This window comes from Aotus nancymaae, unplaced genomic scaffold (genome assembly GCF_030222135.1).
Source record: "Aotus nancymaae isolate 86718 unplaced genomic scaffold, 86718_ANA_hifiasm-v0.15.2.pri h1tg000002l, whole genome shotgun sequence".
In the NCBI taxonomy this organism is placed as follows: domain Eukaryota; kingdom Metazoa; phylum Chordata; class Mammalia; order Primates; family Aotidae; genus Aotus; species Aotus nancymaae.
In genome coordinates, this window is record NW_026988413.1 from 54,299,353 (window position 1) to 54,315,933 (window position 16,581).

Sequence of the window (16,581 nt, forward strand, 5' to 3'; positions counted from 1 at the left end):
GTTGTCATTATTATAATTGTCCTTATTAATAACTTTTCACTCTTATTTTGTATTTTTTATCAATACCATCCAAGTAGCGCTTACTCCTTTTCTAGCTGCTTTATTTAAGATGTTATTTTATTCCAGTTTTTTTCTCTACCCAGCTCATGTCATATCAGGGCAAGGACTATGTTCTCTGTTTCTTTTATATATCTCCATAGAGTCTAACACAATGTTTGATGCAAAATAGGAATTCTGTAAATAATCTTCTTCCTGCTGGTTGATTTTAGATAAATAGATTTCTAATATCTGCAGCTCTGGCCAGTGTTTACATGTTCTCAAATAAAATGCCAATTACAATGTTAGCAACATAATATGCCAGTGTTCTATATTAAAAAAGCAAAGATGAATGTATCATCATAGTGTTTGAAGTTGCATAGAAAAGTCTGGAGAATACATGTTTGGGATGGTTTTAGGATTAGTGAGTAAGAAGATAGGTTATTTTGTGTTACTACCAGAGACATTATGTAAGATATTATTGTCTGACTTCAAACTGTACATTGATACCATAATGATGTGAATAGTATTACTCTAAGCCCTGAATTCTACACATTTTACTGAGGCACATTTTTAATGCGCATTCTTGGCTAGACATCAGAATTGCTTGGTGAGCTTTTAAAAATCTCAGTACTCACACCATACTTCAAAAACAGTTAACTCAGAATCTCTGGGTAACAGTATTTATTAAATCTGTCCTCATGGTGCCATGAGGCAGCCAACTTGGAGAACTACTATGCTAGAATGCTAGATTGCAAGAATATCATTCTATGGCATATTCACCAAAGGTAGGGTGTTGTAAAAAATTATATAAGTTTTATAAGGGTGGCAACTTATAAAATTATGTCACGTAATATGTGGTGTAGACATTGACTCATTTTCGAAGAGGGGTTTTGAGGAACCAGGAGGCATTTGACCATGAGTCCTGTTACTAAGGCTTTGTCACACTGAAACCTTATTCTGCTTGATTTGTTCCCCTTCCCACAGGACTGTGGCTAGGACTTGGTTTTTCTTTTTTGGCCAGGCAGACTCCTACAGACTTGTCGTTTTCCATATACTGGATCCCTGCTTTAGCCTGACCAGAGGGGAGTGGCAGTTCCTGAGTCACACTCTTGAGTCTCCATGGGCACTCTGTAATTTTCCTGGGACTCTTTTTTTCTCCCTAACCTTGTGATTTCTCTGGCTTGGTGATTTTTGTCTCAGGATTCAGCTTAAAAATGTAGAGTCTTGCATGAAAAAAAGGACATCATTTGGATATGTCAAAACATAGATTTGTTTTTTTATATTTTAGACCAGTTATGACTTACTCTGAACAACTTTATACTGTAGAATATTCTGTTGCATTTAGTTAATGTGAAATATGTGTTATAATTTCTGTTGTCTTTTTTTAGTCTTGCTCCTGAATAATTTGTATTATAAGTTGTATTTATTCAGAAATTATTTCTTCTTTTCTTTTTTGCAATCTTTACCCTTTCTATATATTCAGAAGACATTTATTGAGGATCTGTGATATGTCAGACACTGTGGCAGGTGCTTGGGATCTAAAGATTAAAAGTGGTGTCCCTCATGGACTACTTGGGGAGATGGTCAAGAGCTGTGATAAAGGGATGTATGAACTGCTGTGATATCACAGAGGGAGGACACTTATCCAAACATGGGGCAAGAGCAGTGAGGGAGAGAGGGGCAGTGAGGGAGGTCTTTGAGGACTGGGCCATGTCAGATTGTCTTTGTATCATTAGGCCTAGCATAGTAAGTGACTTCTCTCGATGTTTGGTGTTAAACAGAGGCTACATTGAGCCTTGCCTAGAAGAGCACATAGAAATTAGCCTAGTAGAGAACAAGGATGGGTGGGAAGAGAGCAAAAGTCTGGTGCCTGCTGTGTTGAAAACAGAGCATGTGCTTAGAGGTGTGAGTGAGGGTGGCTCAGCCACTAGTGCTTGAGAGTGATGGCATTGCTGGTTCACACAGGATGGTAAGTGTGTACAGGGAGAGCGGGTGGGAGTCAGATTGTCCCAAACCTTCTAACTGATGCTAAGAAGTTTGTATTTTTCTGGAATCTGATGGGAGCCATTTAAGGAGGTTTCACAGGGATTGACGTGATCATGTATGCCTTTCAGAGAAATCATTTTGGTAGAACAACGGAGTGAGACAGGGGACAGAGAAACCTGTGAAGAGTAATTATGATATGCCAGGGGAAGAATGACTGGAATCTAGAACCATTTAGGAAAATAAAGTCAAATCCTTACTTTGTTCCACACAACAAAATAACATTCAGAAACATTAAAGATGTCAATATGAAAATAAAATAGTAGAAAGAAAACATAGGAGAATATTTTTAAATCTTGGGGATTGAGGAGTCCTTTCAAAGGAAAGCAAGAGACCAAAGGCCAAAATAGATGTTTGACTATGTGTAAGGTATTAGATGCTAGAGGGATGTGGATTAGTAGACCTGATTTGTGCTTTTAAGGAGCTTAAGAAGTAAAGAAAGTTAAGAAACAGAACATTCCAAATGCCTTGCGCTAAGTGCTATGTTGGAGTTAAATAAAAAATTCAGTGGAAACCTGTAGAAGCAGCTACCTGGGTTTGCTTGGAGGTGGACAAGAGAGGCTTGAAAAAGCAGAAAGTGAGCCAAGTCTTCATGTAGGACCTGTCAGGTGGTTGAGACCAGTTGAAGAGAGAGAGCATTTTATAGAGAGGGTACAGCTTGTACGAAGATAGAGGAGGGTTCATTTGGTATTTTGGTGTGCATAATGCAAGAAGATGGGCAAGACATGGGGGCAGGAAGTGCTGAAGCTGAGGTTGGAGAAGGCAATGAGAGGCAAATTTTATCCTTAATTTTATCCTATAGGCCAGTGCCATCAATAGAGCTTTCTGTGATGATGGACATGTTCTGTTCTGTGCTGTCCAACGTGGTAGCCATGAACCACATGTGCTGTTGAGCATGTGGAATGTGGCTAGTGCAATTGAAGAACTGAATTTTTAATTGTATCGAATTTTAATTAATTTAAATTTAAATAACCACTGTGGCTAGCAGCTACCAGATTAGACAGTGCAGCTATAAACAATACAGGGTTGGCTGGGTGTGGTGGCTCACGCCTGTAATCCTAGCACTTTGGGAGGCCAAGTGGGTGGATCACTTGAGGTTAGGAGTAGCCTAACCAGCCTGGCCAACACGGTGAAACCCTGTCTCTACTAAAAATACAAAAATATCAGCTGGCTGTGGTGTCAGGCACATGTAATCTCAGCTGCTTGGGAGGCTGAGGCAGGAGAATCACTTGAACCCGGGAGAAGGAGGTTGCAGGTTGCAGTGAGCCAAGATCGCACCATTGCACTCCAGCCTGGGTGACAGAGTGAGACTCCATCTTAAAAAAAAAAATGATGTCATTGAGAGTTTTTTGAAAGGAAATATTAATAGTGTGAACAAATTTATACTTTAGAAAGATCACTCTGGTAGGCGGGAAGAAAATCAAGAGTTATGAGAGCCCACTGCTTTCAGATAGGGTAGGAGGTGCTGTCATATATATTGGGCCATTTACTACTCACAGCAACTTTAAGGTATAGAAGACATGGTATTTCCATTTTATAGACAAGAAAACTGGATCTCAAAGAGAGTAAGTCATTTGTCCACTGTCATAAAGGCAGTAAACGAGAGAAATTTAAAATTTAACTTTCTATTTCTGGCAATGCTTTTAGTAATTTTTTAAACAATAAACTTATTTTTTAGAGAAGCTTTAGGTTCACGGCAAAACTGGATAAAAAGTACAGAGTTGCCATATGCCCACTATCCCTACACACAAAAAAACCTCCCCTACTGTCCACATCCTGCCTCAGAATGTGGTACATTTGGTACAGTCAGTGAACCTACATCGACACATTATTATTACTCAAAGTCCATAGTTTACAATAGGGTTTACTCATGGTATATACATTCTATGAGTTCAGACAAATTTATAATGACACATATCCACCATTACAGTATCATACAGAGTAGTTTTGTTCCCTTAAGAATCCTCTGTGCTCTTACTGTTCATCCCACCTCCCTCTTTAACCCCTGGCAACCACTGATCTTTTTATTGTTTCCATAGTTTTGCCTTTTCCAGAATGTCATACCGTTGGAATGATGCACTATGTAGCCTTTTCAGATTGGCTTCTTTCACTTAGTAATACGCCTATTAAGTTTCCCTTATGTCTTTGCCTGGCTTCATAGATATTTCTTTGTAGTGCTGAATTAACATTCCATTGTCTAGATGTACCACATTATCCAGTCCCCAACTGAAGGACGTCTTGGTTGCTCCCAAGTTTTGGCAATTATGAATAAAGCTGCTATAAACATCCATGTACAGGTTTTTGTCAGACATATGTTTTCAATTTACTTGGATAAGTACCAAGAAGTACAACTGCTATATCATATGGTAAAAATATGTCTAGTTTTGTAAAAATACTGCCAAACTGTCTTCCTAAGAGGCTGTACCATTTTGCATTCCCACCAGCAGTGAATGAGAGTTTCTGTTGCTCTGAATCCTCACCAGCATTTGTTTTCAGTATTACAGATTTGGGCCATTCTAATGTGTGTAGTGGTATCTCATTATTGTTTCAGTTTGCAGTTCACTAATGAATATGATGCTGAACATCTTTTCATATGATTATTTGTCATCTGTGTATCATTTTTGGTGAGGTATCTGTTTAGGTCTTTTGGCCATTTGTTAACTAGGTTGGTTTTTTTATTGTTGAGTTATTTATTACTATTTCATATCTAGATACACCTAAGATAATTACTTTATTAAAAAAAGAGAAGCATCCTCTGATAGCTCAGCTTGGAGCTGACCTGTTCACAGCTAGGCCATTATGTTCTCATTTTGAACATAAGCAATTCACAGAACATCAACATTAAACAAGACCACTTTACAACTGTGATGTTATGAGGCAAAAACAAGACCACTCTGTAACATACGTGAACACAGACAAGACTAAGAACATGATGCAAACCACAAAGATGACCAACATCCCCCTCCATGCAAATAGGACTGCTGTTGCTTTTCTGCCAATCACAGATTTAGCCTTACCCCATTCCTCATGCCTCTAAGATTAAAACAACAACAACAACAAACTAAGATACTCAGTGAAAAGATTACCTCTACTTTGTGATAGCCCCAAATGCAGAGACAAAGGACCTTTTCTTGAAACTTCTGAATAGGACTGGGGAGTTTCCCAGGCAAACCTGATCACCTTGCCCTCTAAAATAACCTTACATAAGCCTAAATATTTTAACAAGCTTCTCCTGACATCCTTTTACTGAGATGCCTCCCATTTCCCCATGGCAGTTGGTCTTCCTTGCTGCAGACAGTTCCAATAAACCTAACTTTGTTCAACTGCAGTTTGGTCCTGGTGGTTTTTCGTGATAGGCAAAGACCAATCAACAAAATCAAAGCAGAGCAAATACTATAGCAGTGATTCCAGCAGGTCACTCCTTTAACAATAATGGTTTAAATGAGTAATTTCCCTCTAGCAATAAAAAGTGAAAAATTACATAACTTTTACTGAGAGGCCAAACAGCATAGAAAATCTTAACATGAAATAAAAATATTTAGAAAATACTGTGATGCCACGATAGGAAGGACTTTGTTTCGTTGTTGTCTTTGTAACAACTCTCCTTCCTTCCTTGCAGGGGTCATGTCTGACCACCAGTTTGGTAACCAGTTTATGTGCAGTGTGGTGGCCTCTCATGTGAGTCACCTGCCCACAACCAACCTCAGTTTCGTCTGGATTGCTCCACCTGCGGGTACAGGCTGTGTGAATTTCATGTAAGTACCCAAAGCGTCTGTAGTATGTACAGAAGGCAGATACTTAGGACCTCTCATGGGGTTACATATAGATTAACTATTTAAATGTTTTATTTTGACAGGTTTAATCTTAATTAAAATCACTAATTTTGTTGTCAAAAAAGGTAAACACTTTTTAAAAAAGTAAATTTAGCAGTTTATTTTTGCATATTCGTGTGTACCACCAAAGGTCTACATTGGATTTTAGGTGACAAAAATAGACAATAAAATAAAAGCAAGTTAATTGGTGGGAAGGGAGGGTACGGGACATGGGGAATAGGGAGAAGTTGTCCAAAGGGTACCAAGTTTCAGTTAAAAGAAGTAACTTTGGAGATCTGCACAGCATGGTGATGGTAGTTAATAATAATTTATTGCATATTTCAAAATTGCTAAGAGATTTTAAACATTCACATCATAAAAAATGATAGGTGAGGTAATGGATATGTTAATTTGCTTGATTTAAATCATCCCAAATGTAAACATACATGAAAACATCACATTGTGCTCCATAAATATGTGAAATTATTTGTCAATTTTTAAAAGACAAAAATAATTGAATAAATCAGGGCAATTTGAAAATGAATGTTCAGAAAATATGGTGAAAATGGGTTACAAAGTGCTATAAGGTCCTATCTACCTTTTGGAAGAAGACCACAAATTTAGCTTTGCGCTTTCTGGCCATTAGTGCCAAGAGGAAAGTGGGATCAGTTAGGAGATTCCTGGTGGCCAGAAGTCACATACTCTATAGGACCCTAACAACTCTCCCAGGTGCTTTCATTTAGAGGAAAATAGAGGATGTTCTGAGCAGTGTTCTCAAAGGCATCCTTAGATAAACACTACACTATGGTTCCAAGGCTGTGACGTGTGACATCTCTACCTCTACCCCTACCCCACAGTCACCATTGCCTCATCCTTCTTATTCACGGCTCCTTCCCCGCCACCCCATAGCATTTTTAAACTTCTTTTTCTTTTTTCTTTCTTTCTTTTTTTTTTTTTTGTTGAGATGGAGTTTCACTCTCGTTGCCCAGCCTGGGGTGCAATGGCACAATCTTGGCTTATCACAACCTCTGCCTCCCGGGTTGAAGCAATTCTCCTGCCTCATTCTCCTTAGTAGCTGGGATTACAGGCATGAGCCAACACACCCAGCTAATTTTGCATTTTTAGTAGAGACAGAGTTTCTCCAAGTTGATCAGGCTGGTCTTGAATTCCTGACCTCAGGTGATCTGCTCACCTTGGCCTCCCAAAGTACTAGGATTACAGGCATGAGCCACTGCACCCGGCCATTTTTAAACTTCTAATACATGATATCCTTCACTTATTTAATTAAACACATTGTTTCTCATTTGTCACTTTCTACTAAAATGCAAGCCCCTTGAAGGTAAAAAAAAATTTTTTCCACTGATTTGTCGCAACTGTCTGGAACGGTCCGTGGCACACAGTCAGCCCTCACTAAGTATTTGTCAAATGGATGAATAAGCCAATGGTGTAAAGTCAAAGGCAATTCAGAACAGCAGTTCTATTGTTAGTCAAGCAAATAGAGCTGAAAGGCATCTCAAATGGTTTTCTATTCAGACTTTCTGTTCGAACAACAAAATCCCGTAAAACCTGTGTACTCTAAAATTTACCGCTGCCTTTTCTTCTCTCTCAATGACGAGCAGTTCAGCGTCTGGGGTTTCTATGGGTCAGACATCACTGAAATATATAGTCTTTCTGCCTATCTCTGAGTTACGCAAGCTGCCAACATCAGATTCATCTCAGATAACTGATTGATATTTAAACACCATTTTCTCACTCAGGAAGTTTTTTTATATATGAACCTTTTCCTTCCAGTATATTTTGCTAAGATGATTGCAGTAGCTTCCTAACTTGTCTGTCTGCTCACCTCTAGCCCATTTTTCCTTCAGTATGTACTACATATTGTTGTCCAGTTAATCTTCTGATTACTCAAAATTTGGCTAAGCCTAAAACTCCTTTCTGAGGACCAAACCTTTGGCAAAGATTTGAAGGCTCTTCCAATGTCTTCATTTGTTATCTTCTCACTTATCTCCCGTGGCACACACTTCCTGATGGAGCCCGAACTGGCAGCCCTTCCCGCAATTCTGTACAGATCCTATAACTTTCTTTCTCCATGCTTTTTCCTTGGCTGGAATGCTTTTTGGTCTCAACTTCAATTGTTAAAATCTTACCTATTCTTCAAGACTTGTTTTAAATACCAACTCTTCTGTAAAACTTGCCAAGGTAGCAACAACAAAATTGATGCGTATAGTCACATTTTGCCTTAACTCTATTGTAGTGTTGACTTCGTGTGTGTGTGTGTGTGTGTGTGTGTGTGTGTATGTGAAATCATATATATATATATTTGAGATGGAATCTCACTCTGTTGCCCAGGCTGGAGTACAGTGGTGCGATCTCAGCTCACTGCAACCTCCACCTCCCTGCTTCAAGCAATTCCCCTGCCTCAGTCTCCTGAGTAGCTGGGATTACAGATGCATGCCACCCTGCTTGGCTAATTTTTTTGTATTTTTAATAGAGACAGGGTTTCACCATGTTGGCCAGAACTCCTGACCTCATGTGATCTGCCCTTCTCAGCCTCCCAAAGTGTTTGGATTACAGGTGCGAGCCACCACACGTAGTCAATTATATTTTACTATATATTTATTTGAATTAAGTTATTGTCTTTTCTGTTAGATTGGACAGGGACACATTCTTACTTTTTTGATTCTCCTATAGCTTCTACAGTGTCTTATGCATAAGTGTCAAGAAAAATGCCCCTTGAATTCTATGATGTTCAATGTTGTCATTACCTTTAACTTCATAGTGATCACTGACCTTGGCATGCTTTCTCTTACTCATACTGGCACTTGCAAGGATGAATTGAATTCTTGCCATGCATGACTTCTTAATTTAAACAAAGTTGCTTTTCTGAAAGACAAAACACAAAGTATATCAATAGCAGCAATATAGAACTGTCCACTTCCAAATAGATATGTTTTTAATTGAATCTGTTTAAGAATGATATTTGATAGCTTGTGATCTCATTACTTTTGAGATATAAAACTCTATTTTCTTCCGAGACATAACTTAGGTATTTTAAATTAAATTAAAACTGTTTTCTTAGCAGTTAGTTGGAAAAATACAGTTTGGTCAGTTTTTACTGACTACAAAGAAGTTTACCCATCCTCACCCATATCTCTTAATAAAATTTTGATGATACAATTTGCACTTTTTAGCATTCTTGACAAATGGTTAAATCTTTTTATGATAAGCCATGATTATGTTGAAAGCTATATAGAGTAGCTGCTTTCTTTGTGGGCAAGATGCTTTTGTTTATCTCTTCCTACTCAGTTTATGAGAGAGTACAAGAGAACTTAAATTTGAACATGAGTCACCGAAGCAATTCATTTGAAGTTTTCTAAACTAAATTCTTGCAATTTTTTACCTTTATTCTTTACTGTAATATTTATTACATATTGAGTAGAGCTATATATGAGTAGTACCTGTAAGTAGCAAGTACCCAGCAGTCCTTGAAGGGGATTGCTAATATCCAATGTTAATTTTAAATATTAACTAAAAAAAACCACACACACACACACAAAACCTCTGGCATTTGAAGGTAAATATGCCATGATTCTCTTTTCTGATTAACATGAAAAATTAAGGAATTCACTTTTTAAGGTAGGAAAGGTTATTTCTTAGAAAGTAAACTTCAACCATGCTTATATGCTTTTGTAATATATTCTGTATGGCTTTTTAATATTATTAGTTAACTCAGACCATTATTTAATTTTCCACATGCTTGTTTCTTTTTCCATCTAGATTTTAAGGTCAAGGACTGTGTGTAATATTTTTATATACCTAATAGTTTGTAATGCTGAACTATAGACCAATAGAATGCTCTCAACAAGTATCTGTTAGTAGCTAATAATGATATTATATTTCATTGATTGTAAGATACAGTTTTGTTGGTATTTTTTATATTTTGGCATCTCTGAAGTAGGGCTGTATTTTACATTTGATGGCATCCTACAATTATAATTGACAGTGTCTACTTTATTTTTTAATATCTTATAATTTGTGGTGTATTGTATTGGAAGAAATCAAGCAACTAACATTTATCATTTACCATTTACATAGTCTTCCTAAAGCTGGCGATTGAATTGACACTACAGTCAATTCTGTAATCACATTTTAGTACAGCCAGTGTATGATGCAAACTCTGTGATTTTTGAAATCGCAGTTTCCTATTTAAAATACTTTTTTAAGAAATCCCATAGTAAGAATTAGGAAGCATTTGAACTGAGATGATTATATAATATACTGTATGTGCCTTTCCCAGTGAAGAGTAAATGGCGTGCTGTCTGAATAAACTGTTTTATTGGTAAACCACTTAGCCACATAGTCATTTTGGCTGTCTGTTTATGGCCTTTCTTGTTAAAAATAATCAAGTGATAGACATAGAGGAGAAGAATGACTTCAGGATAAAGTGATGGCTATACTGGTACAAATGTAGAAAAATGACTACAATTATTTTACCATTACTTTTATGACACCTGTTGATAAAATTTATATTTTTAGTGTTAATTGTACTTCAAGATTTGCTGGGTAGTCAGATCCTGTGGCAGTATAGTTTGTCTTTACTTTTATATCTGATTATAGTCTTTAGTGACTGGTAATCCTCAAGTTACAAGAGGGACTTAATTATCCAAACTTCTTGGATATGAATTCCCTACCCTCAAATCTCAAGGGTCTGGGAGAGGGAAAGAAGAAGGAGGAGGTGGAGGAGGGGAGAAGGGTAAAAATGGAGGGGAGAGGAGGAAGGAGGGAAAGAGGGAAGGAAAGAAAGAAGGAAGAAAAGAAGTCCATCTCTAAACCGTCTAACCCTAAAAATTAGAAGAAACTACCAGGGAACGTGGGCTGTAAAATAACAACTACAATATTAATAATATTTTTGAAAACATACAACGTGGCAACCACTTTTCTATTTATATCTTTTAATCCATTTAGCTCTCAGTGATTCTATAAATTTGGTACTATTATTATCTTAGTTTGCAGAGGAGGAAATTAAAGGACAGAGATGTTAAATCACTTGCCTAAGGTAACTTACTTAGTGAGTGACACAGCCTGGATTCAAAGGCAGTCTGGTTTGAACGCAGGTGATTTTTGCCGTTTCATTCCAGTTGCATTTAAAATGATCACTTGTCTGTTTTGTCATGGTAAAATACAATAGTCATACAACGAAAATTAAATAAGAGTTTGCAGTATGGTATCAGAATCTCTCTAAACTTTTCAAAGTGGCTAACATGTATTTCCTGTCTACCTTTTGAAATCTATCCATATATGAATATAGGAATATTATTGAATTTATTCAAATAATGAGAGATCTACTTTAAAATTATGAAATGTGAAGAGCATGGGTTTGATCTTGATATATGTGCTATATGGATATTGATCATGTCCTATCCTTCATCACAAGGGGATGTCATATGGGGAATGTGTGCATTACCAGCAAAATTCATCACAATTAGGTTTAGGTTTAACTGTCTGAACAGAGATACTGGCATAATATTAGGATAAAAATGGAATATAAAAGATGAGGTTTATGCCTAAATTAGTGACGGTTTGATCTTACGTGAACTTTCTCAAAACTGAAAACAGAATGAGGCAAGCAATATTCTATTTAAGATACTGAGCATGGACAAATAATGAACTTAGGTCAGCAAAGAGGAACATAGAGGAACATATTCGAACATTTGATGTGTTAAAGGAAGTATCTCCTAGAGGGATTGTTTTCTTAAAGTACACTAAACAAGAAGTCAAATATCATTTTAAAAATTGAAGACACTAGCAGTTTCTGACTACCTGCCAGGCTGAAAATAATAATACAGATGCAGAGGTTTGAAGTGCTGCCTTGAGTGTATCTCAGATGCCTTTAATTTTTGATGAGAGCCATTGTAGTCTGTCTGGAGAATTCTTCAGAAAATATAGTGTGGTTGCCCATTTATTTCCATTCATCAGTCGGGCACATCACAGATGTATTTGCCTTGTTTCTTAAACATTTGATATAAGATCAGAGATTCCTTCATGGATGTGTTTATTGGGAGTGCATTCATACCTATGGATAAGGATGCCAACAATGGATGCATACAGATGTTATTTTACTTTTTAGATTATACATAGCTTACTGAAAAAATAAATTATCTCCTGTTTAAGTCTGAAATGATATGCTCTGAGATAAAACCAGATATGCTATTTTCTAAAGAAAAAATTTCATCTGTCTTTTTTTTATTGCATTTTAGGTTTTGGGGTACATGTGAAAAACATGCAAGGTTGTTGCATAGGTGCATACGTGGCAGTGTGATTTGCTGCCTTCCTCCCTGTTGCCTGTCTTTTAAATAATGTCTGTTTGTTTGTTGGTTTTTCTGATGGTCTGGTTTTCTGTTTTTAAGCGGACGTCTCCCAACTTGAGACAATTATTTCAGTGCTGCTCAAAAATATACCTCTAAATGACAGGATAAAAAAAATAGTGTCTAGCCTTAAAGGTAAATAGCTAGGAGCCTAATTGGTAGTTCTCATTTCCCCGTAGGCCCCTGTTTTTCATCAAATGTAAATAGCCAGTTAGGCTGGAATAAGGAGAAAGTCTAAGTTCAGGGAGTAATGTGCATTCTTATGTAGCAACACTTTGGCAAATGGTCAAATGCTTGAGGTCAGGATGCTTCCTAGGGATTTAATTTTTAATTTTAGGGAGTATGGTTGAGATAAAATATGTCAATAAATCTCCAAGAAGGCTTGAAGAAATTATTTTTGTTACGTTAATTGTACAATATATCTATTTTAACGGATATTCAATGCACAAAGCTATTCCCTTCATTTTCCCCTCTCTTTTCCTGTCTCCTCCTTCTTCCAAGAAGTCACAGTATAAACAGCACAGGTTACATTAGGGGAATCTTCTAGAGTCTCCACAGGATGCTGCTTTACATTAAAATCATAAGCCCATCAGAGAAGTGAAACTGCTTTATCATGGAAAAGTTTCTATTCCAGTAATAAAATATTTTTTAACCAGGTCCAAAGATGTACCTGTTTCTATGGAATTTTATGTCATAGAAAATAGTCGTGTTAGCAAATTTGCTCTTTTTCCTTTTTTTAATATCTGCTTTTTAATTTTTTTAGAGAGAAATGTTAATTTTATCCTAATGTTGAGCCTAGAAGCAAAAAAAAAAAAGGTTATGGCAAAACAACCTCTTCCTTTCTTTTCCTCTCATGGTAATGGTGTGAGAACTTATGGAGGTCACTCAAGTAAATGGACTGAACTTGGTATCCACAAGATGTTTCTTATTACAAGGCTTTGTGGTTCAGATGGGATTACTGTTGTTCTTGAACCACATGAAACATTTGTGAAAGCAAAATGGCCAAAGTTAGTAAATCTAAAAGCTTATGTGTTATAATTATTAGCAGTTCTCTAAATCTAATAGAAATGTTTTTAAATGAGGTATGGGTAGAGATTTGGGTTATTTCTGTATTACTAGAATTGATCAAACCAGTTTTAGAAGTTTGAAATTTCATTTTTCCAAACTGCCTACACAATCAAAAACAGTGATGACAAGGATGTCTGAGAAACAGGTGAATAAATTTTTCCCATGGCAGCAACAACTCTATGGTTTGCTAGTGTAGTTCTTTGGATACTAGCAGCGGCATATTATTAAGCTCTATTTTTAGTAAAGTCTCTGTATATTAAGGCTTTATTACAAATGTGAAATAAAACTGATTACATCTTTCAGATAAGAATTTTTTTAACAACTTATTTTGTCCTCTGTGACCTTTCTGGATATATACATATGTACATGTATACACACATACACGCACACACATATTCACACACACATTGTCTTAGTCTGTTTTATGCTTCTGTAACAGAATATCTGTGACAGGATCATTTATAAACAATAGAAGATTTTTGGCTCATGGTTCTGGAGACTAGGAAGTCTCAGATTAAGGGGCTGCATCTGGTGAGGGACTTCTTGCTGTGTCAAAACGTAGTGGAAGTCATCACATGGCAGAGGGTGAGCATGCCTCAAAGAAGAAAGGGGCCGATCTCATCCTTTTATCAGGAATCCACTCCTGAGGTAACTCCTCTGCTCCTACGATAATGGCATTAATCCATTCATGAGGGCAGAGCTGTCATGACCTAATCACTTCTTAAAGATCCTACCTCTCAACACTGTTGCATTGGGGATTAGATTTCCAACACATGAACTTCGAGGTATGCATTTAAACCATAGCACACATATAAGCACAGACACACACAAAATCTTGTTTAGAACTATGCTTTCTAACGTGGTAGTTATTTAAGTTTGAATTCAGTACAATTAAATAAAACAAAAAATTCATTTCCTCAGTTGTACCAGCCGTATTTTGAGTTCTCAGCCTATGGCTAGTGACTATTTTGTTGACAGCACAAATATAGAACATATCTATCTGTATTTGTGCTGTCAATAAAATAGAAAGTTCTCTTGTACAGCACAAGATTAGATAATCGTTGAATTACCTTTTCCCCAACTATTACCATGACATTTACAGAAATTAACCATGCAATTCAAAGGACATATAGAAGGAAGAAAGCAAAACTAAATTATTTGCCATCGTTACGTGAACTTGAACCATCGTAACTTCTAAACTCACCAAAAAAGACAGTTTTATGTAAAGAGCTGGTTACCCAATTGTTCATTGTAGTTTTATTTGCCAGTGCAACAGTTTCTATTATTTTTCATTTTATGAGCAATGGTAAGCCAAATATGACAAGTGAGAATTGCCTCTGGTTACCATCTCTTACAGTGCCGAGGACTTAGTGCTGCTCTTTGGCTGCCTTGGGCTAAGGCACTTTTTCTCTGCCTGCCCCTATGCCTGGCTCTTAGTTTTTTCCTTCCTCTTGCTGATCTTCCTCTCCCCTGCTACAAGGTTTCAGATTCTGCATCTTTTCAAATGTGCTCTTACCCATGAAAACATAGTGTCATGTGCCTAATATTAAAAATTAGCTAGTCTGGAGGACTAATTATTATTAATATGAAAAAGAGCATTAATGGAATTTGAAACTCCGTTTTATGATAATGATGGTAATAATAGTAATAATAAAAACAGAAACATTATTTATTAGGTACTGCTGTACCAGGCAGCCTACTAAGTTCCTTTACTCTCCTAGAACCACCTACTATTGAAAGAAGAGCCTCGAGAACTCACAAAGACTGATGTGTTTTGATCCAAAATGTGTTACTTAAACCACCATCCTATTCTACCACTCTATATCACTTTTAAAAATTAGTATTTATGAAAATAGTTTAACAATGAGAGATGCTTGGAATTTGTTTCTGTAGTACAATTTCAAAAACATTAAAATATGTTTGTAGAGGACTTCTGGCATCATAGCAGACTGAATGGGCATAGCAGACATTTTGCTCACTAAAATAAAATAGCAACTCTAGCTAAAATATAGCAAACACTTTATATATACTGTTTTGAAAGAAAATGAAAACACTGGTTTCATGAAGAAAGGAGAAATATCAAAGCTGGATCAAGAAATAGGAATTGACATTGTGGTGGCCTACAGGTATCTTAAACCTGAATTTAGGTCCTAGATCTGGAGTTTTAACCTATGTGGGGCCTGGAGCTATTGTCATGAGTTTCTTCAAAGATAGCAGGAGATAAGAAAGGAGAGGGTTGGGAGGCTGAGGTGGGCAGATCACGAGGTCAAGAGATCAAGACCATCTTGGCCAACATGGTGAAACCCCGTCTCTATTAAAAATAAAAAAATTAGCTAGGTGTGGTGGCACATGCCTGTAGTCCCAGCAACTCGGGAGGCTGAGGCAGGAGAATTGCTTGAACCCGGGAGGCAGAGGTTGCAGTGAGTCTAGGTCGTGCCACTGCACTTCAGCCTGGTGCCTGGTGACAAAGTGAGACTCTGTCTCAAAAAAAAAAAAAGAAAGAAAGAAGAGGGAGCTGGAACTGGGTCCACTGATTGAAGCTTGACTGAGAAAACAGTAAAGAAGTTTGTCATCTGAGTGGAGCCTTTTGTCCAGATAAGTCACCTGTAAGAAACTAAAACCCTCAACATGTGGAGTCTAACTTTACATTACTAATCTGTGCAGAACTCCAAGTTAAGAAATAAACATCTAATTGAAGGTTTTGGAGAGAATAAAAATGAAGAGACAAATTTGAGGAGATAATGGCCAAAAATTTTCTAGAACTGAGGAAGATGTAAATGTTTTCTCTCTAAGCAAGATAAATAAAATAAATTAGTACTGATAAAGAGCATGATAAGCCTTCAGTATATCAGAGACAGAGAAAACATCAAAGGTGACAAATTTAAAAAAACACATTACTTATAAATTTAGTCTGACACTGGTCTCATCAGCAACAAGAGATGCCAGAAGACAATGGAACAGTATCTTCAAAGTGAATTGTCATTCTAGAATTCCATACCTAGAAAAAGTATCAGTCAAGTGTGAAAACAAAACAAGATTAAAAAAAATAGAGTTTGATATTTTTGCCACACATAGCCTGTGCTGAAGCAAAATTTTAAAGGATGCCCTTCAGAAAAAAAAAAAAAAAAACAAAACAGAAGGAAGGCATAGAATCCAAGAAATTGTGGTATTATACAATAATTAATAGTGAACAAAGAAGTTTGTAAACACCTTAGAAACTCTAAGCATTGAACATGCAATAAATTTATATATAG

The 16,581-nt window shown here is 36.7% G+C and overlaps 1 protein-coding gene across 4 annotated transcripts in view; it reads left to right on the forward strand.

Annotated features, from left to right (window-relative positions):
• The window catches only part of RELN (reelin), a 527,812-nt gene that overhangs the window by 145,787 nt on the left and 365,444 nt on the right, over positions 1-16,581 (forward strand). For all 4 annotated transcript variants that reach the window (XM_021673084.2, XM_021673089.2, XM_064374717.1 and 1 more), the window contains exon 3: positions 5,702-5,837. In XM_021673084.2, the coding sequence (XP_021528759.2) occupies positions 5,702-5,837 (136 nt within the window). The remainder of the gene's footprint in view (positions 1-5,701; positions 5,838-16,581) is intronic.